General features: G+C 35.7%; 4 protein-coding genes across 4 annotated transcripts; 3 read left to right on the top strand and 1 right to left on the bottom strand.

Annotated features, from left to right (window-relative positions):
- Window positions 1–643: 643 nt before the first annotated feature.
- On the top strand, window positions 644–3,358 carry LOC147295314 (rhamnogalacturonan I rhamnosyltransferase 1-like). Its single transcript, XM_086232092.1, has 7 exons — window positions 644–1,206; window positions 1,389–1,456; window positions 1,554–1,642; window positions 1,719–1,884; window positions 1,975–2,264; window positions 2,431–2,793; window positions 2,886–3,358. Exons 1-7 carry the CDS (start codon window positions 837–839, stop codon window positions 3,124–3,126), a joined length of 1,587 nt encoding a protein of 528 aa, XP_086088218.1. The 5' UTR covers window positions 644–836; the 3' UTR covers window positions 3,127–3,358.
- Window positions 3,359–5,637: 2,279 nt separating this feature from the next.
- On the top strand, window positions 5,638–8,679 carry LOC147295315 (rhamnogalacturonan I rhamnosyltransferase 1-like). The gene is made up of 8 exons (XM_086232062.1): window positions 5,638–6,207; window positions 6,488–6,555; window positions 6,680–6,768; window positions 6,934–7,099; window positions 7,252–7,541; window positions 7,632–7,836; window positions 7,932–8,089; window positions 8,195–8,679. The coding sequence occupies exons 1-8, from the start codon at window positions 5,781–5,783 to the stop codon at window positions 8,439–8,441; spliced, it is 1,650 nt and encodes a 549-aa protein (XP_086088188.1). The 5' UTR covers window positions 5,638–5,780; the 3' UTR covers window positions 8,442–8,679.
- Window positions 8,680–9,763: 1,084 nt separating this feature from the next.
- Window positions 9,764–13,285, bottom strand: BIM2 (BES1-interacting Myc-like protein 2). The gene is made up of 7 exons (XM_086231704.1): window positions 12,812–13,285; window positions 12,497–12,581; window positions 12,068–12,137; window positions 11,859–11,954; window positions 10,970–11,400; window positions 10,553–10,682; window positions 9,764–10,142 (listed from the first exon to the last, which is right to left on the bottom strand). Exons 1-7 carry the CDS (start codon window positions 12,918–12,920, stop codon window positions 10,041–10,043), a joined length of 1,023 nt encoding a protein of 340 aa, XP_086087830.1. The 5' UTR covers window positions 12,921–13,285; the 3' UTR covers window positions 9,764–10,040.
- An 832-nt stretch (window positions 13,286–14,117) lies between these two features.
- LOC147295317 (protein FAR1-RELATED SEQUENCE 4-like) lies at window positions 14,118–17,458 on the top strand. The gene is made up of 4 exons (XM_086231250.1): window positions 14,118–14,200; window positions 14,233–14,284; window positions 14,767–15,917; window positions 16,407–17,458. The coding sequence occupies exons 3-4, from the start codon at window positions 14,771–14,773 to the stop codon at window positions 17,456–17,458; spliced, it is 2,199 nt and encodes a 732-aa protein (XP_086087376.1). The 5' UTR covers window positions 14,118–14,200; window positions 14,233–14,284; window positions 14,767–14,770.
- The last annotated feature ends 3,344 nt before the right edge of the window (window positions 17,459–20,802 follow it).

Consider the following 20,802-nt stretch of genomic DNA (forward strand, 5'->3'; position numbering starts at 1 on the left):
ATTTTAATCAACAAAACTTCATTCACTAAATCAAATAGTTATTGACTCTAAATATACAAAAAGTAAAATACTGGCTTTGATTGCTCAAACGTAACCTTAAAAAAATGTGCACCCCATCACATGAATACATGATAACTAATCACCACCATTCCCATTTTATTCAAAAGATGCAGATCTTGTTAAGTTATAACTTATATCTGAGAAAAAATTTTGAAATCGAAATGCCTGAAAAGAAGCCTAGTTAATTTTTGTATCGTGTTAAATTCAAGGAACACTTGGTAAGAATGTGAAAACGTTAAACATGGTTACGTGGTGATGGTGGTCCCTTTTGAATTCGAAAGAAAATCTCAGTTTCAGATGGTCCCTTTTTTCTTCATAAAGTTATTAGTTTTCTTATTCTTTGGATGAATATTATCAGGTGTGATTTTATACTTTCATGTCTATCTTGTTCCGATGTCATGGTGTTATTATTAAACCACAACCTCAAGCAAAATAACAGGAAAATAAAGCAATATTTAATGAATACTTAATGTCACCATATTAATTCCTCAATAAACCAAACCAACCAATGTGGCAAGCAGGCAAGTATATATATATATATATATATATCTCCGGAATTTATATGCTCGAAAATCCCACCTTGTCCTAAGTTTTGAACCAAAAACAGTACTTTCATAATCTTATAATCTTCTACAACATTGTTTTTTTCTTTTTTTTCTTTTTGCACATTCACACACACATATATATTTTGTGGGATGCAACATTACTATACAATTAGCTAATTAAATTACTATATATATATATATTTTTTGAGAAGATCAGAGTATTTGGAAATAATGGATAGAAAGGATGGTGGTGTGAAGGAGGACCCAGAATTTGGGGAGGTGATGATGAAGGAGAAGCCAGCATACAAGAATAGTAAGGTCAAGTTCTTGAAGTACACTGGAGGGTTGAAAGCTGCAGTGTTGAAGGGTTTGATTGTTCGAGGAATCAAAGCTGAGAAAATGAAGAGTTTGATGAATGCGAGCATCAAACCCGACAAGTACTTAAAGGGTTTGGTTATTGCTAGGACCCGACTGTCCCGCTTCAAACTCTGGGCCGTTCGGGCCACAACCGTCCTGCTACTTTGGGCCATTGCCATGCAGCTCAAGGCTTTGGGGGAGACTTTGTTGCCAAGAATATCTAAAAGCTCTCTTCCACCTCAAAGTACGTCATTATTTTTAAATTTATATAAATATATGTTGCCACATAGTATTCGTATAATACACTTTGAACCTTTTCTGTAAATTTTTTACCTTTTTTATTTTATTTTATTTTTTTATCACTATCTTTTCAGTTTTTATGTATGAAATGAAACCATTTCGTTTGTGATTATCAATGATTTTCAGGGATTTATGAGAATAACGGATATTTGATGGTTTCATCCAATGGAGGACTAAATCAGATGCGATCTGGGGTAAGTAATTTGCTCCTTTTACATTAATTTCCCAATATTCATTTTATTAACAAATTTGAGTATTAATGAATTCTATGTTATGGTTCAACTTGTACAGATTTGTGACATGGTTGCTATTGCGAGAAATTTAAATGTCACGCTTATAGTTCCTGAATTGGATAATACATCTTTTTGGAATGATCGCAGGTGACTGTAACAAATCATCTTATTAATTATTAGGTACTAATAATTTCTTTCTCACTAATATAATTAATTATGGCAGTCAATTCGAAGACATATTTGATGTGGATTATTTCATTACATCATTGAGAGATGAGGTCCGGATATTGAAAGAACTACCTCCTCAGCAGAAGAAAAAAGTGGAATTAGAATCCCTTTATTCCATGCCCCCCATTAGTTGGTCCAACATGACTTACTACTATAACACGGTTGGTAATCTGTGTTGAAATGTCATATTAATTAATAGCCATGATCACTAATTTGTATTATTAAATATAATTAACTACGCTTACATGCAGATCCTTCCTCGCATACGTACATACGAAGTTGTGCACTTCACTAAGACTGATGCAAGGCTTGCTAATAATGGCATTCCTGAAGAGGTTCAAAAGCTGCGCTGCCGTGCAAACTACCAAGCTCTCAGATTTGCTCCCCCAATTGAGCGATTGGGCAAGAAAATCGTTCAGATTCTCATGGAAAAAGGCCCTTTCTTGGTCCTTCATCTCAGATATGAGATGGACATGGTGGCCTTCTCCGGTTGCATTGAAGGTTGCAACCAAGAAGAGATTGAGGAGACCACAAAAATGAGGTGATCGATCACAACAATGTACAAAATGTTGAACGTAATATTTTTCTTACCAGATATCTGACATCTTATGTTACTAAACTATCGATATGCATTATACATTTAAAGAAGAGTTTGTGAAAATATAAGATATGTTGATTCACTGATATTTATTTTTTGGGCACATTAGATATGCCTACCCATGGTGGAAAGAAAAGGAGATAAACTCAGTTGAGAAAAGGAAGGCGGGTTTGTGCCCTCTAACCCCTGAAGAAACTGCACTGGCATTGCGGGCACTAGACATTGATCGTAATATCCAAGTCTACATTGCTGCCGGTGACATATACAAGGCAGAGAAGAGAATGGCAACTCTGAAAGAAGCGTTTCCAAATTTGGTGAAAAAGGAGACGTTGGTGGATGCATCAGATCTTATGCCCTTCCAAAACCACTCAAACCAGATGGCTGCGTTGGATTACTATGTGTCCATAGAGAGTGACATTTTTGTCCCTACATATGGAGGAAACATGGCAAAAGTAGTCGAAGGCCATAGAAGGTACGTACCATATATAGACATTGAACTTGAACATGTCTCGGTTGAGTAATGTTATTTTATTTTATTTCTTGTTTTTTGTTTTTCCAATATAGGTACTTGGGATTCAAGAAAACGATTCTTCTAGACAGAAAGGCTCTGGTTGAGCTGATAGACCAGTACAACAATGGGACTCTGAGCTGGAACGATTTCTCAATTGCAGTGAAGGCTGCTCATGCAGATCGATTGGGGAACCCAACTCGAAGATTGGAGGTTCCAGGAAAGCCCAAGGAAGAGGATTACTTCTATACAAACCCACAGGAATGTTTGTCTCCTGTTGATCATGAAGAACCATGAACGTACATCACTACACTGTACTACACAATCTGCCACGCATGCACATATGCATGGCCATGATGAATATATGGTTTCCTCTAATGTAATATTTGTGTTTTTTTGTGACTGAACCGAAAGTCATTTTTCCTTACTTTTCAATTAATTTCATGGGATTAATTGGGATCGAATGTTAGGGGATCAATTTTCAGGAAGAATGCAAGTTATCAGTCTAATGTATTGAATCAAATATATGTTTGTTGATCACTACCATGCAAATGCTGGAATTCAATATTCAAAGTCCAGATATTCATGCGAAGCAAAGCATAATTAATTAATTAAATATATACTAAATATTAGTAATGAATTAGAATTTTATTAGATAAGGGGAACTTGATATAAATCTGATTAATTGCTATTACCTAGATCAGGTTTGCCAATCTTTTAGTATTTTATTCCTATTAGATCTTTAATTATTCATTCTTAATTATTAGAATTTTTAGAATTCCTATTTCTATTAGGATTCTCTTGTAGTTCTCTATATATTTAAGAGATCGAAATACCTATCATGATCACCTACAAGGCTACAACCCATTCTCTTATCAAATATATTGCTGTGTGTGTATCACATTAATACACAAACATGAGTAGTAGTACACTAGTACTAGTGGTGAAAGTGAGCACTCCCAGAACGCAAACAAGTCTGGTGACTTTGCCTCGAAATCTGACTTGAAGGAATTGGAAGAAAGGTTTGAGCAGGTGTTGAGAGAAGAAAAAGAAGAAGAAGAAGAAGGCAAAAGACAACAAGTGAATAAGAAAAAGGCCAACGAAAACAAACAAGACGCCTCCTCTTCACACGATCAATTTAAAACCTCTAAACCCATTAATACTACCTCTTTTATCGACCATCCTCGTCCCAAACAAGTTAAACAACAACCCCAGGGCCCTCAGCTTTCATTTTATTATGAACAAGTCCCCGACAATGATGATGACAACGATGATGATCATGATTGGCTACGTCAGACTGAAGTTGAATATGTAGACATGACACCATTCGAGGAGAGCAGGATGGAAGATGTTGACTGAGAGACTCATCCAAAAGGACTTAGAATATTATACTAGTACTAGTTTTTCTATGAGTTACTTGTGGACTCTAGTCAAGTGCAACTCTTATATATCGTTAAATTTGGGATCAATTTCCCTCAAGAAAAAGCATATATACCAAGTTTTTTTTTTTCAGTATTTTTATTTTTATTTTGGGGAGGGACATTTAAATTTGAGATTTCTCCAAATATCATTAGATTAATAGTTCCTTAATTTGTTTTTTAAGTTTGTTGACTTTAATTACCAAATTATAATATTTATTCATTTTAATTATCAAAACATTTATATCATTTCATTTTAGATACTAAATTTCAGTTTAGGTACCATTTGTCTAACATTCATAACTTTTTTATTGATTTGTTGTTTTTTTCAATATTTGCAAAGCTTAAATTTTAATGTTTAGTCTGTACGTTATAGGACTGCATCCCTCAAGCTTAAATCAAAAACATTAAATCCTTATAAATTGAATTTTTATAAATTTGAAACAGTCACAACTGTAATTATCAAATTAGCATTTTGCTGATTTACTGAAAAACTATTGATATTTGATATTTAATCTTAATTTTCTATTGTAATGAGTAATTATATAATTTTTTTTATCAGGGAATGAAAATTACTATTAGGCAAGAACTTTTTGATAATAAATAATTACACATGCAATAACCTAACATTGCTAAGTTTTTTTTTGGCCAGAAAGTCGAGCTATTTCATTCAAACCAAAAGCCACGGGCAAGTACAACAAAGATACCAAACATAATAAAACGACAGCGTAAAAGGCATAAAGCAAAACAAAAACCTAAATACTAGAAAAAGAAACCCAAATCGAGGCGCCAAAACCACCAAAACCCTAATCCATTGCTAAGTTGTTTATTAACTTTGACTTGTTGAATGGATTTTCAAACTATATCTCACTGTTAGTCACAACTCCTAGCCATGTGATAACAGTCACAATTTTGTCAAATTATAATTAAACGGACCTTATTAATCAACATTACTTTTTCCTTTTCAATCTTAAATTCCAGGATTAGTGTTATTATCATCAACAATTAACATACGTGGTCCAAACTAATATTTCATGCCCCTATCGATGTCAACATTAAATTGGGATTAATTTATATAATAATTCCTTTGACGTAAATGGTTCTCTGAATGCCAAGATTGGCATCATCAAAATTAAAGGATCGAAATTAAACCCATCATCCATCGACTCCACAATCATAATAATTTGAGATTTAGAGGAAGAATTAATATTGTTATAACAATCTGTGTGGCATTTTGTCTGTCCCATCTTTATTTTAATGACACTCAATGTCCTAATTTATTGTACAATAATTATGAGTATGCAAAATAGACTTTTAAGGTTCCCTTTAAAAGCAACAATATATATTATATGCACCATTTCCAACCGGTGGCTCATCACGTCAGATTTGGCATAAATAAAAAACCGGTTGGAAAACCATCTTAAATTCCTCCAACCAAGCTCAAAATTCTGTTACTACAACAACATTTCCTGCATATAATTTGTTTCATATATACGTATATATATAGTAGTTCAAATTAATTGCTCCATATATATGTTTTTATGTGTACATGCATTAACAAAGACAAGTGTGGTGGTGCCTAGCTCTGTGCCTGTGAAGATGGATAAAAGCAAAGTTGGGTCTGAAGAGTGTGAATTGGGAGAGGCCAAGGTTAAGCAAAATTACAAGATGGAGAACTATGTGAAGTATTATGTTGGAGGAAGCAAAGTGGAGAAATTACTAGGAGGGTTCAATTTCAAAGGGGAGAGGTTAGCTAGCGTGATATTCACTTCACAGCCGCGGTTATGCAGACTGATCAAGTTGTTGGCAGTTGCAGCCACCACCATGTTGCTGCTCTGCGCCTGCGCGGTGCAGCTGACTACACTCAGCGACGCCATGAAGCCCCGGGTTTTGATGTTCCGCTCTTCCCATCAGCATATAATTATGGCTGCTCCGCCAGTGGCTCCTCAACCTACTCAAAGTGAGTGCAATCTCATGCACAATCATAGTAGAGCATGCGTTTGACTCTAAACATGCAACGTTCTCTAAATTAACTCTAAAGTTAGAAGGAATGTTGGTTAAACCAGCAACAGATTAATGGCAACTAACCATATACTAATTAATTAAATAACCAGATTTCATTTAATGGCTTTCATTCTTCAAATTTTGATCATACATTTTTGTACCTATTATGTCACGGCCATTGTTCTTATTCTACATACTAAAAAAGTATTCAAATATTGTGCATGTTAATTTTGTAGGGGATTATGAGAACAACGGATTCCTAATGGTCTCATCCAATGGAGGATTGAATCAAATGCGAGCTGGTGTAAGTAATTACTGATTTTATACATAGTACTCACACGAAATTTCAATCTTAATTTGCATACATGAAAATCCACTTTCCATAAATAGGGTTCTTAATAACCATATTTATATAATCTACACTCCAGATATGTGACATGGTAGCTATTGCAAGGTTTTTGAATGTCACGCTTATAGTTCCAGAGTTGGACAACACATCTTTCTGGAATGATCGCAGGTCAGTACTGTCAATCAAATTAAAACTCTCCCCTGAACCTTATATAGATATATATATATATATATATATTAATTTTGGATTAATTAGTACGTACCATCTATGTTCTTCTTAGCCGAAGAACCTTATTAAAGTTGATGAATATATATACTTATGCATGATCTGCAGTCGATTCGAAGACATATTTGATGTGGATTACTTCATAGCAACTTTGAGAAATGAGGTCAAGATTTTGAAAGCTCTGCCTCATAAACAGTACAGAAGAGTAGAGATAGCTTCTCTCTATTCCATGCCGCCTGTTAGTTGGTCCAACATGTCATATTACTACAACCTGGTAAGTGGTAACTGGTTAACTATAAATCCCAAATTCTTGTTATTAAAGATTAATTAATATTCAATTATGGTCATTAAATTCGTATAACTCAAAAATTAATGTAATTGTGACTAATTAATCTTAGAACATACAATATTTGTACAAATATGCAGATTCTTCCTCGCATACAAAAGTATGAAGTGCTGCATTTCACTAAAACTGATGCCAGGCTTGCTAATAATGGGCTTTGCATAGAAGTTCAAAAACTGCGCTGCAAAGTGAATTACAAGGCTCTGAGATTCACTTCCCCAATTGAGGAATTGGGCAAGAAGATTGTTAGAATTCTGAGAGAAAAGGGTCCATTCTTGGTTCTTCATCTGAGATATGAAATGGACATGTTAGCATTTTCTGGTTGTACTGAAGGTTGCAATGACAAAGAAATTGAAGAATTGACAAATATGAGGTAAAGCCAATCTTTCAATTTCTCAACAAAGCAAGTTCTACTCTACTATGAATAAAACTCAATTAGTTTATATGTTTTTATATCAAACAGATTTGCGTACCCATGGTGGAGAGAGAAAGTAATAGATTCTGAGAAGAAAAGAAAAGCTGGGTCATGCCCTTTAACTCCAGAGGAAACTGCTCTTGCATTGAGGGCTTTGGATATTGATCCTGCCATCCAAATTTATATAGCTGCAGGTGATATATATGGGGGAGAAAGGAGAATGGCATCTCTCAGATTAGGCTTTCCACATATGGTTAGTTGATTGATTTCAACCTTAAGAAACTGAAATGTGTTTAGTTGTAAATACAGATTTGGTGCTTATTGTTTTGTGAAATTTACATCAAACAGGTTAAAAAGGAGACATTGCTGGAAGCCTCAGAGCTCATGTCCTTCCGAAAGCATTCGAACCAAATGGCTGCGTTGGATTACGTTGTGTCACTGGAAAGTGATATCTTTGTTCCTACTTATGGAGGAAACATGGCCAGAGTTGTTGAAGGCCATAGAAGGTACAGAATATATGTAATGTTACCAAAAATGTGATCATTAACTATTAATTGACTATCAATGTGTTGGGCACAAAATGATTCAAGAATTCAATTGATCATGTGCAGATACTTGGGATTCAAGACAACAATTCGTCTAGACAGAATGCTTCTGGTGAATTTGATAGACCAGTACAAGAATGGAAGTCTGAGCTGGGATGAATTTTCGCAGGCAGTGAAAACAGGCCATGCTGATCGAATGGGCAACCCAACTCAAAGATTGGAGATTCCTGGTAAACCCAAGGAAGAAGAATATTTCTATAGTAATCCACAAGAATGTTTACCACAAATTGCTAAAAAACCAAAAAGTTTGTGATAGATGATGTTATTATTACAGTTCATGGAATGGTATATCAGACCATTAGGTTCCACTTCCTGGTCCATCAGATGAGACCATTCTTTCAGCATGACCAATGTAAAGTCATTTTTGTTTTTCCTTTTTGGTTGGGATTAGAAGAAGATTAGAGGTTGTGAACTTGTGATGCTTATTAAAGCAGTTTTGCTATTGAAATATTTAAAACTGCTGTAAGGTTATTCACTGAAATACCAAAGGTTCCTGCATGTGCTTTTGACTATAGCTCGAGACTAAAGTAACGTTTGTTTTCTGAGGATGGGAAACGTAATTGGGATTAGTCTGTAAAGAGTTGTAGTATTATCCAGAAGTTTAAAAATTTAATTATACAAAGACTAATCAATAATCATAGTAGTAGACAAAAATAAGCATCTGATTAATTCCCATGATCTATCTTAAGGGGACTATGCTTTCATCATAACTAGTAAGCATTACAGGCTTGAGGTAGTGGGATCATTCTGAATCTCTCGTCTGCAATGTCAAAAGCCACTATTATATCCTGAGTCTCAAGCATCCAATGCATGACCCCATGGAGACACACACGTTTTTTTTTCTGGAAAACGAAACTTTCAAGGATTAAAAGGGAGATCAAGGTCATTCTCTATGTGCCTTCATGAAGTACTTTTACCGAGGGTGAAAATCTTCAACGTAGAATTATGCCCCCTTCTGTAAATATGATGCACCCATACAACTTTATACTCGTTTGCGGTGACACTGGAAGTTCCAGTGGGCGTTTGCAAAGGAAGGGTCGCGGATGAGAGAGGACCAAGACTTGCATACGCACTATGAACAATAAGGAAATTAAACTAAGGGCCAACAACTGTAACAAGGCCATGTGGGAAGGATGGTTGTGATGATTCTCGCTTTTTTCTTTTATTAAAGCAATTTTGCTTTTGAATTATTCAAAACTGTAATGTTAATCACAGAAAGACTACAGGCATGCAAGTGCAGCCTGCACTGTGAACAATAAAGTTTTATAGAACGAACCATCCATGGTCATGTGGGAACAACTAGCAAAAGAAGTTCCTATCAAGCTCCATCCTGAATGAATTGTATTTAATCCTGAATTTCCGATACCCTATATATGCAAGGAGTCTCCATAATTAGGATGTAAATATGCCGAGCTGAGTATTAATTACAAAAAAAGTAATGTTCCTCAACCCTTTTTTTCCATCTCCAAGGGGTTCTTTTTCTTTTTGGTTGAGCCACAAATGTTAATTACAAGCATGCCATACCTTTGAATATTTGTTCTGCACTAATGCACCAGACACGAAATACCAACTTAATTACCAAGAAATCGGCCCTGCACGGGCTCCATTTGATACATTATAAATAATTATGTAAGATACAATCAAAATACAGGTGATGACATCCCCCAACACAACTTCCTCAAAGAAATCTATAAAATTAAGGAAATGGTTCTCACATGATGAGTTCAATGAAATAGTGTAGAAAAAAACAAAAAACAAACACCGCATGTACACTAACCCCTAAGGCATCCCCAAACACAATGAATGAGTAAAATCTGGGTGAAATGGAGACTGAGGAGATGCCACACAAGTCTCATGTCTTCAGGCGTTTATGAGCTTGATCTGAGTCCTCTCCACTGCCATCATCCCTAAAATGTGCCATTGTTTGATTGCTCGAATGGGGATTCTCAGGACCCTGGAAAGCAATGGAAAAATATGAGTTCATTTGTCCTGTGTGTGTGTGTGTGTGAGAGAGAGAGAGAGAGAGAGAGAGAGAGAGGGAGAATCCTAAGCACTGTCCTGTATAGGAAAACTGCTACAGTTTGACAAATCCATTGAAAGAAGTCTGTTGTGATTATAAACTACACAGACCCACATGCTGTTAGTAAGGTGGTCAATGGAGAGCAGTCAGGGCAGTGGAAAGAAAAACAAAAGAAATGGAACCATTTATACGATTCCAGTTTATCAGAGTAAAACTTTTACTTTCCATTTCTTTTTGTCAACCAGGAAATAAAGAATCCAAGTGCTTTACTGGTATAAGAATCAGGAAACCCTGCTTAACTACCAACTCCACCCCAACATCAAAATTCAAATACCTATATATACCTTAGAAGCAGGTGTTCCAGAGGGCAGCCCTCGGTTTGCACGATTCCCAAGATCAATCTGCACTGAGATACTAGCCCTTGACAGATCTACACCTGCACTCTGTAGTGCATGACTCAGAGAGTTCAATAACCTGTTCATCATCAATTTCATGCATGTTATCATCTTATAACTTAGGTCCCAAGCATGAGGTACAATATATTACAATGCTAATATCCAACACAGAAAGAAAATATGACCAATAATAAAGGTCTGGAGTCTAAACAGTAGAAAGGCCAACCTAAATTGACTCGCACTAATTGACAGGAGTCAAGCTAAAACTAGTGTGGCAAATACTTCCAAAATTAAGTGAGACTCATAGTTTTTTTATTTTAATTTTTATCAAACCAGAAGTTGTATAGATATAGTATGAGTACCCACCCTTGTGAGTAAGCACTTGAGATGCTTATTGTTCCGCCTTCAATTGTCAGCTCCTCCTGTTGATTCAGTGTGTCACTAGCACTAGTGGTGGGACATTGAGTTGATTGGGCATCAGAAATTGGTCCCTGAAGAGGATGGGCAAGCATACCATCGTTCCTGATCGGGGTAGGCAAGCTTGCTGACAGAGGCAGAGGCAGAGGCAGAGGAATTCCCTTGTTCACTAATTCAGGTTGCCGATCCATTATTTTGGGGGCAACATCCCTGCTGGGGTCAGATTCTACTGGATTTTGTGTGCTGTTTGCAAGCACGTTCGGGGTGATAGAGATGTCATTTTCATCAAATTTTCCAGGAAAAGGTGACACCGCACCAGTGTCATTCTTTATGGCCTGAGGATGACCAACAAAACTCTGAACACGCCAGTGACTATTTCTCTGTTTCACGCAAGGTGTAAGCATGTTAAATCAAGAAGTATATTTGACAGGAAAATAAGTACCATATTCAGAAGCTATCCTCATCGTCTTTTATCCACCAGAAAACATACAATTTCGCATTAACAAAAATTGAGCCCATCACTTATTACTTAATAAATCAACACATTATGCAAGAATCAGAGACAAAAACTCCAAAAAAAGGTTATCAGAACTGTTTAGCCCAAGTCAGGGCTTTGATGATTACATACACTTGAAAAGCATTATGGTGTCCTTTAAGCAGGAAAGCAAGTGATCAGATGCTCCGTAGCACACCATAGCTTAAATTTAAGCTTGTGTAATTGCATAGATCAATCCTAATTCTAAAGAAAGCACATATACAGCTATTTAACACCTGCCTTTGGGCATTCAGGTGAACCTTAGTACCAGACCATGTAAGTAGCCAAGATTCAGAGCATTACCCAGGGCATTAACTTTGTGGGCTCAGGACTCCACCCCTGGTACGAACCCTCATACTTGTGGATCTTTTCCTGTAAATATTGGACATACTCGATCACCTGCAAAAAAAAAAAAAAGACTGATAATCAATCAACTAAGCTTAAGCCTTAAGGACCATGCTTATCAACTAAGTCAACCAATTACTTAGTTTATCCACACACGAATAACATACCTCTAGCAAAAAAGATGCTGTATCTCTTTTTTGATCACTATGGGGTATTAGATCTCTCAATATCTGGAATCTGAAAGAAAAGATTAAGCTTCCTCAAGCTCTTTTGACAACTCAACTGATAAATCAGAATATCAATTACACATTCGTTGTTCAAACAACTTCTAATGCCATGGGTTACCAATTTTTACACGGCCCTTCAACATCTATGATGTAACCACCATGTGGCATATCAAAACTCCAAGATAATGGATAAATTTTCACCTCAAATAAAAGAAACCCATGCAAGCTTCAAACTTTGTTGAGAACTTGAAGTACTCAAGCAATTGACTTGTTATATTCACAAGGTGAACAAGAAGATGACTAAATTAGCACCCTCAGCCTATCAGACATAAGAGAATTTGATGAAAAATAATTGCAAGGAAGGCATACCTGTCATTGATCTTGCTCCTCCTCCGCTGCTCCGTGACTGAATGTTTCGATCGTATAGCACTAGCCTTGTCGTTGTTCTTAGCATCTGGTTTCCATAGTCAAATCCAGAATTCAAAATTAAAGGAAGGGAAATGCATAGTCCGCTTAATACACCCAAAAAAGCAAAAGAGAAAATAAACCTAAAAAACAGTAAAGCCATCACCTTTATCAAAACACATGAAATATTTCGTACCCAAATTGCAAAGGCCTAAAAACACATCGTACCACGAGAAAACGGATCTACAAATACGAAATACCCATGTGTAAAAACGTTACCTTTGCTGTTGGGGTTGCTGGAATTGGAAGAAGGACCCTCCTTTTTGGACCCAAACTCGTCCTCATCGTACTCGTCCTCCTCCTGATTACCTTTGGCTGCGGCTCTCATCCTCCTTTGTGAATTCAGATGGGGTCAAAATCTAATTTTTAAGATTTCCTGTACGAATCTGAAAAATACCCAGATGGGAAAATTTCAGATACGTTGCACCCGACTGAGTCGACGGAGCAATTGGAGATTTTTGGGTGAACTTGGGATGGTTGAGTGAGAAATTGAAGGGTGTGGGTGAGAATTTGGGTTTGGGTTTTTTTTTTTTTTTTTTTTTCGGCTAAGCACGACCACGACGGCACCGGCGCAGTTAGTTAGGCTGCTGCTGCTACCACTCTTTGGCCTCTCTGTCAATGCCTTGTGACCCTGAGAGTCACCATGACTCGTTTGCGAGAACTTGGTGGAGCATGATTGGCGTGTGGGTGACCTCATGTGCTTCCCGTGAGGTCACCTGATTGACATTTTCTTTTCTTTTTCTTTTACTTTGGTGAGGCTTTGACAGTGTCACGTGCGGCCCAGATGTATTTTTTCTATTTGGACTGAATGGTCCCGATGTGATCAACGACCAAGGTAAATCCTTTGTTTTTATGAAACCGAGGTAAATACTTAAAAAATAAAGAATTGAAGTATATCTCAAACCTTCATATACAATCTAAAAATTGAAGGGTTATTATTTCTCGAAATATATATTAGAAGTGTTCATTAATTCAAGACAAACGATTCAATCCAATGCAATCAAATTTGATCGTTTTTTATGAATGTGACAAATTGTGTTTAGATTGTCTACTTCTAAAAATCCGCATAATTAAATTAGATGGAAGCTATATATAAATAAAATTTTGTGTGTAACCGTAATATTATGTATATATGTGACTCTTCATTTAAATTATACACTTGCATAATTTTAAATGTAAACTATTTAAAACACCCTATTTTGATATACATTAATTCAAAACCTCCAATCTTTATTAAACTATTTCAAAACCCCCTATTAACACTTAATATCTCTGTAAACCCCCTAGTCAACTTCTAATAAGAAACGTTTGACTTTAATTTTTTTAATTATACCAGGTTTACCCCTGTTTTGTTTTCCTACATCAACAACATTAATTACCTCACCGTTTTTTTAGTTACCCCTGTTCTTGCGCTTGCGATGTTCATCGTGAGCTTGAATCTTCATCATGAGCTTGAATCTTCATCATCGTGAGCTTGAATCTTCATCATATGCGATTCTCTTCGTGCGATTCGTGAGCTTGAGATCGGATTCTGCGGGGTGTTTTCTGTGATCGGGGGAGGTCTTCATCGGATTTTGGAGTAATTGAATCTGCGCGAGCTTGTTATCGGATTGTTCGGGGTGTTGTGATCGGATTGTTCTGATTGTGATCGGGAGGTTTTCATCGGAGCTTAGTAGACCAAATTTGATTACTGTGAGTTCTTGTAAATTTCAATTGATTTACAATTTCTGTGTGTGATTTAGTTACAATTTGTTTGAGTGATTCAGTTTCAATTTCTGGGAGTAATTTAGTTACAGATTTAGTGGTTGAATTTAGGTTTGTTGATTTATTTAGATGTAATATCAACTTAGTCAATTGATATCAAAACCTTAAAGAGAATAATTCAGTTTTACTGTAGGAATTATGTTGAAATTCAGTTTCAGTGTACCAATTATGTTGAAATTCAGTTTCAGTTTCAGTGTAGCAATTCTGTGGAAATTCAGTTTCAGTTACACTTGTGTTTTTTCTTTGTTTGTTTTATTTTAAGTCAGAAATTGAAACTGATATTGCCTAAACTTATTAAGAAATTGAATTGCAATACTGATTATGTTGTTCTGTTTTAACAGTTTCAATTGATTTTATTTTGTTAGTCAGTGTTTACTTACCTTTTTGTTTTATGTTTTCTTATCATGTAGCTTAATGGATGTTGGTGTGATTTCAAGAGTTACTTGTGACAGTAAGTCAGTTCTTTTGTCATTGTTTTCCGGTGTTACCTATGAATGGATTTGTAGTGAAGTAATAAAGAGATTCAATCATTTGAAGGCAGGGCAATTTAGGTTATCTTACTCTTTACCGGATCTTGAAAGTTGCAAATTGGAATGTGATATGGATGTTCACTTGATGTTAGCTTCTTTGCCTTTGTTTAAACTTTCATATGTTGATATACTTGTGAATCACGATGGTGTTCTTGTTGAGTATGTTGCTTGTAGTGCTCCTAGTACATCATCTAAAGATACAAGTGCTAGTGAAGTCTCTTATACAAGAAAGAAAGGTGCAAGTTGTTCATCTTCTGAAGACTTTGAGAGTTTGATTGATCCGAATCAGTATTTAGGTGATTTTGGAACTGCTGAAACTAAAAGTTATCTATCGAAAGAGTGGGAAGGTTATATTGATCATGTTGGACAAAAATTTGAGGGCGGTGTAGCTGAATTTCGTTTGAAATTGGTGAAATATGCTGTTCAGATGGGATTCAAATTTGTATATGCGAAGAATGACAAAGATCGGATTATAGCTGAATGTTTTGAGAAGAATTCACAAGGTTGTAAATGGCGTGTGTATGCAGTGTTATGTAGAGCAAATGGATTTTGCTATATTCGTACAATGAATAATCAGCATACATGCCGTGGAGTTGTTCGTGAGACTAAAGGTAAGATGATGAGTTCACGAATTGTATCATCAATTGTGAAAGATGAGCTTCGTTTGAAGCCATCTTTGAGACCTATTGACATTGTGCAGGAACTGAAACTGAACTATGGTTTGGATATCAGTTATCAAAATGCATGGAAAGGTAAAGAGATGGCAAAGCTTCTTGTTCATGGTGATGAGGAGGCCTCTTTTCAAAAGTTAGCTTGGTACGTTGAAGCTGTGAAGATTTCAAATCCAGGCACACATTGTGTTTTACAGTTGGATGAGTCAAGTGGTCGGTTTCAGAGATTTTTCATTTCATATTCTGCATGTATTCAAGGATATAGATGGTGTCTTCCCATGGTTCATGTTGATGGAACTTTTTTGAAAGGGAAGTATTTGGGTCATTTGCTTGCTGCAAATGGAAGGGATGGTGATAAAGGTACGTCTTTTTTTTTTTAGTTGCAGTTGTTTATTGATTTCGTTGCTTCCTTCCTCGATTTTTAAGGGTAAATCCCTATTTGTGATCCAATCTCCTCCTAGGGTATAGAATGGGCTTGGTGGAGGCATTATGTTAGGGTTTAGCTACGGGATTTTGGGCGGAGCCCAAAATCTCGTAGCTAAACCCTAACATAAATGCCGACAAACCAGGTATTTGTAATATTGAAACTTTTAATTGACTTAATTATATATGGCTCTAAAGATATTAATTCAGTTCAGTGTAGGAACTTTTTGGTAGATCAGTTTCAGTGTACCAATTCTGTGGAAATTCAGTTTCAGTCTAATATGGCAGTGAAAGTTAAAAAATAGAAAGATTGAGTTTATTTGACTTGGTTACAGTTACAGTTCAGTAAATTATCATATTTTATTCTTTTGCTTTATTAGTTACACTTCGGCTTTTTCTTTGTTTGTTTCATTTATTTTTCTGTAGGTATATTTCCTCTTGCTTATGCTATTGTGGATTCTGAGTCTGAAGACAATTGGACTTGGTTTTTTGAAAATTTATATCAAGTTTTGGCACCCCAAGGTCGTACAGTTACATTCATTTCAGATCGTAATCCTGGCTTGTTAGAAGGTGTTAACCGTATTTTTCCTTCCTCACCTCATGCATATTGTTATTTTCATTTGGTAGGAAATTTGAAAAATAAGTTGCCTGTGAAAGTAGTTGGTAAATATTTGAGAGAACGTGTTCTGAATTTATTCATGAAATGTGCATATGCGCCAACGGTTGAGATTTTTTACAAACATTTGGCTGATTTGGAAAAAGAAGGGCATGACAATGCTAAGAAATTCTTAGAGAGCATTCCGTTTGAACATTGGGCGTGTGCTTTTTTTAAAGGTAATCGGTATGGGGTTATGGCAAATGGCTTATCTGAGTCTTTTAATTTTTGGATCCTCAAGTTTCGTTCATTGCCCATATTTGAAATGGTTGATGGTATTAGAGTTCAAATAATGGAAACTATGGACAAAAGAAGGACTGAGGCTAGTAGTTGGCATAATGTTCTTTGTCCTAAAATGGATGAGATGTTGAGGAAGTATATGGAAGTGGGTAGGCATTGGAAGATTGCCCGATCATATGATTCTGTTTATGAGGTGTTCGGTCCACATTCTGTTTTAGTTGATTTGAACTCCAACTTTTGTACTTGTCGTAGATGGAAAATTGAAGGGTTTCCTTGTGCTCATGCTCTTGTAGCAATTCAAAGAGAGGGTAAAAATGTCTATGATTACATTGAAGACGAATTTAAATCTGGTTACTATAGGAATTCCTATGCAGCTGCAATTCTTCCCATTCCTGATATTGAGATATCTGCTTATGATGCTTCTGATTTTGTTATTCCTCCTTTTACAAAGAGGCCTCCTGGAAGACCAAGATCAACGAGGTATAAGTCTATTGGAGCCAGTTCAAGATCTATTAAATGTGGTAGATGTGGTAAAGTTGATGGCCACAATAAGAAAACATGTACTGCTCCTTTGAGGAATTGATTTCTTTGTTTTTGTAGTTTAGTTTCAGTTTATGAAATTGAATTTAAGGATTTCTTGGAATTATTACATTGAATTAGATTGATGATTCTCGAAATTTTGATTATGTAGTCCTGTATTCTTGGATTTTGGAATTTTCAAATGGAATCTGTTTGGTTTTCTTGTTTTTAGTATTATTTTCGAAGGTGCAACTGTTTTGATATAGTTTCAGTTGAATATTTTGTATTATTAGGGATTTTGGTTTATGATTGTAGTTGAATGTTATTATCTGACTTATGATACAATTATTATATTCCAGTTGATAGCTTATTAACAATGAGACTGTTCATTCTCTTGAAACTGAAAAGACGTAACCTCTTTCTCTGAACATGGCAACTGAAACTGTTTTTTAAGTGAAACTGTATTGTAAGTGAAACTGTTTTGCAAGTGAAATTGTTTTTCAAGAGAAACTGTTTTGTAAAAGTTGACAAGTGCGTTGGTGTTATTGCGAGTTTTTTTGGTCCTACAAGCAAAGTTGACAACATTTAAATACAGTTTCAGTTACTTTTAGTGTCCAATTTTAGTTATTGTTTAACAGTTACACTAACTTAATGACCAAGAAGTTTTTTTTTTTAAAGCGAAATTGTTTAGACATTACAAAAATTACAGAAATAAAAGAACTATTTATATACAAGTAATAAATTTAAGAAATTAGATCAATGTTTGAATTTAGCGAAAAATTACAGAAATAAACCAACTACTTATATACAAGTCAAAAATATAAAAGTCTCGACATTTTATCAATGTTTGAATTTCGCCATGATATGATCAAACTTGTTGTTGGCTTCTGGTCTCTTAACTTTTTTGCCCAATATGTTCAACCAGCTAAGTGGATGATCCATGAACTTCTTCAGGACTTGTATCTTGAATTTCTGCACATCTGACTTTGTGAAAGGGTTCTTAAATGGAGCTCCCCTTTGAATTTGCTCTGTGTAGTACATGACTAGGAATCCACAATCATTTCTGCAATAGACAAGTTACAATTACAGTCAAACTTACAGTTACAGTCATTCCTTTATTCTGAAATATATATTTGCACTTTTTAAAATATGTAATAATACTTACGTTCCCGATTTTTGCTGGGGACAGTTGTTGTCATCTTCAATTGGCATTTCAATGTTGTGTTCCAACAGCCAAGTCAATGTTACTTTCTCATCCTCATTTAGTTGCACTTGATATAAGTCATCTAGTTTCTGTTGATTTGCCTGGTTTAGGGAAATTGGACCTATTTGTTTCACTAGATTCTGCCTCCTTGTCCCTTTAGCTAAATCTTGTGCAGCATTCTTTTTGGATTCAGTGAGGAATTGATCCACGTAATCTTTCTGCATGTTTAAGACAACATATGTCAGTGTAACTGAATGAATCATATGTTAGTGTAATTTAATGTTAATATACATTTTGTTTGTTACTTACCAAATACTTTGCATTTTCAAAGCATACATCACTTCCGTTCACAATCCTTGATCTGAGGGAATTGAAATGCGTCCACTTTCTATTCTTCAAGTCAAGCATAAGTAGTGTGAAGTGGCTCTTTTTTGTAGATAGCATAGGAAACAGGAATTTGTCATATTTTGGCAAGCGTTGCAACAATTCTTTCAAAAGGAATCCAACGATGCCACTGTCGTTTTTCTCTTCCAAAAATCTCTGATGTTCTCAAGAAAAATAGATTTGAATTTGATAAAGCATACATATACACATTTAGAATTAATAGTAGAAATAAATAATGCAGTTTCAGTTCTTACCCAGGCATAAGTACTGAAAATGAATGTACCACTTTCTTGTAGCTCTTCTTGCAATAAGTGATTATATGAGTCGACAACCTATGTTTTGTGATGAATTTCAATGTTAGAAATTAGTATTTTAAGGTATAAGAAGTATAGAAGAATGAAATTGAGCATGTGTTACTTTCATGCTTTTATCTTACAGTATTTGCCACATCATGCTCTTTGATCAACTGGTCCACATCCTCGCGTGATACTGTCCATCCAGGTTTACCACACCAAAAGAATTCACTGTTTGATAAAGAAAACAATTTCAGTTACAGTATAAATTCAATTGCAGTGTGAAGATTCAGTTTCAGTCTAGTATTGCAGTGAAACTTCATATGTAAAAAGATGGAGTTTATTTGACTTACTCAAATTCAGCTTCTTTCCAGTAATATATGATTTGTGCTTTCAATTCAGGTTCCATCATCTTGTACACTGCACATCTGCCCCATGGGATTTTTCTCCTCTTTTGATCTACTACTGCTGAATCAACAGTTGCAGTGGTTTCAACAGTTTCAGTGGTTTGAGTGTTGTCGAGTTCCTCAACATCATCAGGACCCACTTGTGAAATTGGCATTGCAACTTCGGCAGTTTTGATGGTGGTCCTTGTCTTTTTCTTTCCACAGTCATAATCGAATTCAGGGTACTCCAACTTCTTCCTCTTTCTTTGTTTCATCCGTAATATTGCTGACAGGTTTTGGATGAAATGCTTATTTGATATCTTTAATGCCTGGCAGGGAGTTTCAGGAGTATTCTTTTCCTTCAAGAACTCTACCTCTTTGATGAGTTCGTTCTTGATGTGGATTATTTCACTTTGGATGTCTTCTAGGTTCTTGATCTGAAGCTCTAGGCTGCAGTTCTCAGTCGCTATTGCCAAAAGGTCATTACTCATTCCCTTCACTTGTTCATTCAATCCATTTACATGTTCATTTAGAGATGCATTTGTAGCATGCAACATTTGCATCTGAAATTCAACTTCAGAATTTTGTTGTTTTTCAATTTGCAACATGTGCTTCAGTTCTTCATTTTCTCTATTTTTTTCCTGTAACTGTTCACGAAGTTTGTCAGCTTCTTCTTTCAGCATGTTGAATTGATGTTTTAGATCATTCCTTTCTCGTGTAAGCTCCTCATTCTCAGTCATTTCTTCTGCCAGCATTTCTTGAGTCGATATTCTTTGATATTCGACTCCATGTGGAACTTTAATTTGCCTATAATTTTCTTCCCTTTCTCTCAGATAATGATCTTCCAATGAGCCAACAATGTCTCGAAAAACATCATTGCCGCCTGTCTGGTCTCCACCTTCGACATCTTCATTTTCAGTTGCAGCATCAGATTCAGTTTCAGTTGCACTGCTGTCAGACTCATTCCCTTCTTCTTCATTTTCATCTTCTTCTTCTACAGGTTCATCCTCATCTTTCTTTTCCTCTTGTTTTTTGTTGTCATTTTTCCCCTTTGCAGTGTCATCCACTTGTTCTTCCTCATCAGATTCAGTTTCTGGAGGTCCACCTTGCTCTTCTTCCTCATCCTCACTTCCTTCCTCAT

The sequence above is a fragment of the Dryas octopetala genome, chromosome 2 (assembly GCF_963921425.1).
Source record: "Dryas octopetala chromosome 2, drDryOcto1.1, whole genome shotgun sequence".
Taxonomy (NCBI): domain Eukaryota; kingdom Viridiplantae; phylum Streptophyta; class Magnoliopsida; order Rosales; family Rosaceae; genus Dryas; species Dryas octopetala.

What these genes read in the sequence shown, in the direction of transcription:
- LOC147295314 (XM_086232092.1), top strand. Translation starts at nt 837, where the DNA reads ATGGATAGAAAGGATGGTGGTGTGAAGGAGGACCCAGAATTTGGGGAG. An exon ending in GAGGAGACCACAAAAATGAG is followed by an intron (nt 2,265 to 2,430) that starts GTGATCGATCAC and finishes TGGGCACATTAG; the next exon opens with ATATGCCTACCCATGGTGGA. An exon ending in GTAGTCGAAGGCCATAGAAG is followed by an intron (nt 2,794 to 2,885) that starts GTACGTACCATA and finishes TTTCCAATATAG; the next exon opens with GTACTTGGGATTCAAGAAAA.
- LOC147295315 (XM_086232062.1), top strand. Translation starts at nt 5,781, where the DNA reads ATGTTTTTATGTGTACATGCATTAACAAAGACAAGTGTGGTGGTGCCT. An exon ending in TGAATCAAATGCGAGCTGGT is followed by an intron (nt 6,556 to 6,679) that starts GTAAGTAATTAC and finishes TCTACACTCCAG; the next exon opens with ATATGTGACATGGTAGCTAT. An exon ending in TCTTTCTGGAATGATCGCAG is followed by an intron (nt 6,769 to 6,933) that starts GTCAGTACTGTC and finishes CATGATCTGCAG; the next exon opens with TCGATTCGAAGACATATTTG.
- BIM2 (XM_086231704.1), bottom strand. Translation starts at nt 12,920, where the DNA reads ATGAGAGCCGCAGCCAAAGGTAATCAGGAGGAGGACGAGTACGATGAG. An exon ending in CAGCAACCCCAACAGCAAAG is followed by an intron (nt 12,582 to 12,811) that starts GTAACGTTTTTA and finishes TATGGAAACCAG; the next exon opens with ATGCTAAGAACAACGACAAG. An exon ending in AGGAGCAAGATCAATGACAG is followed by an intron (nt 12,138 to 12,496) that starts GTATGCCTTCCT and finishes CTTTTCTTTCAG; the next exon opens with ATTCCAGATATTGAGAGATC.
- LOC147295317 (XM_086231250.1), top strand. Translation starts at nt 14,771, where the DNA reads ATGGATGTTGGTGTGATTTCAAGAGTTACTTGTGACAGTAAGTCAGTT. An exon ending in TGGAAGGGATGGTGATAAAG is followed by an intron (nt 15,918 to 16,406) that starts GTACGTCTTTTT and finishes ATTTTTCTGTAG; the next exon opens with GTATATTTCCTCTTGCTTAT.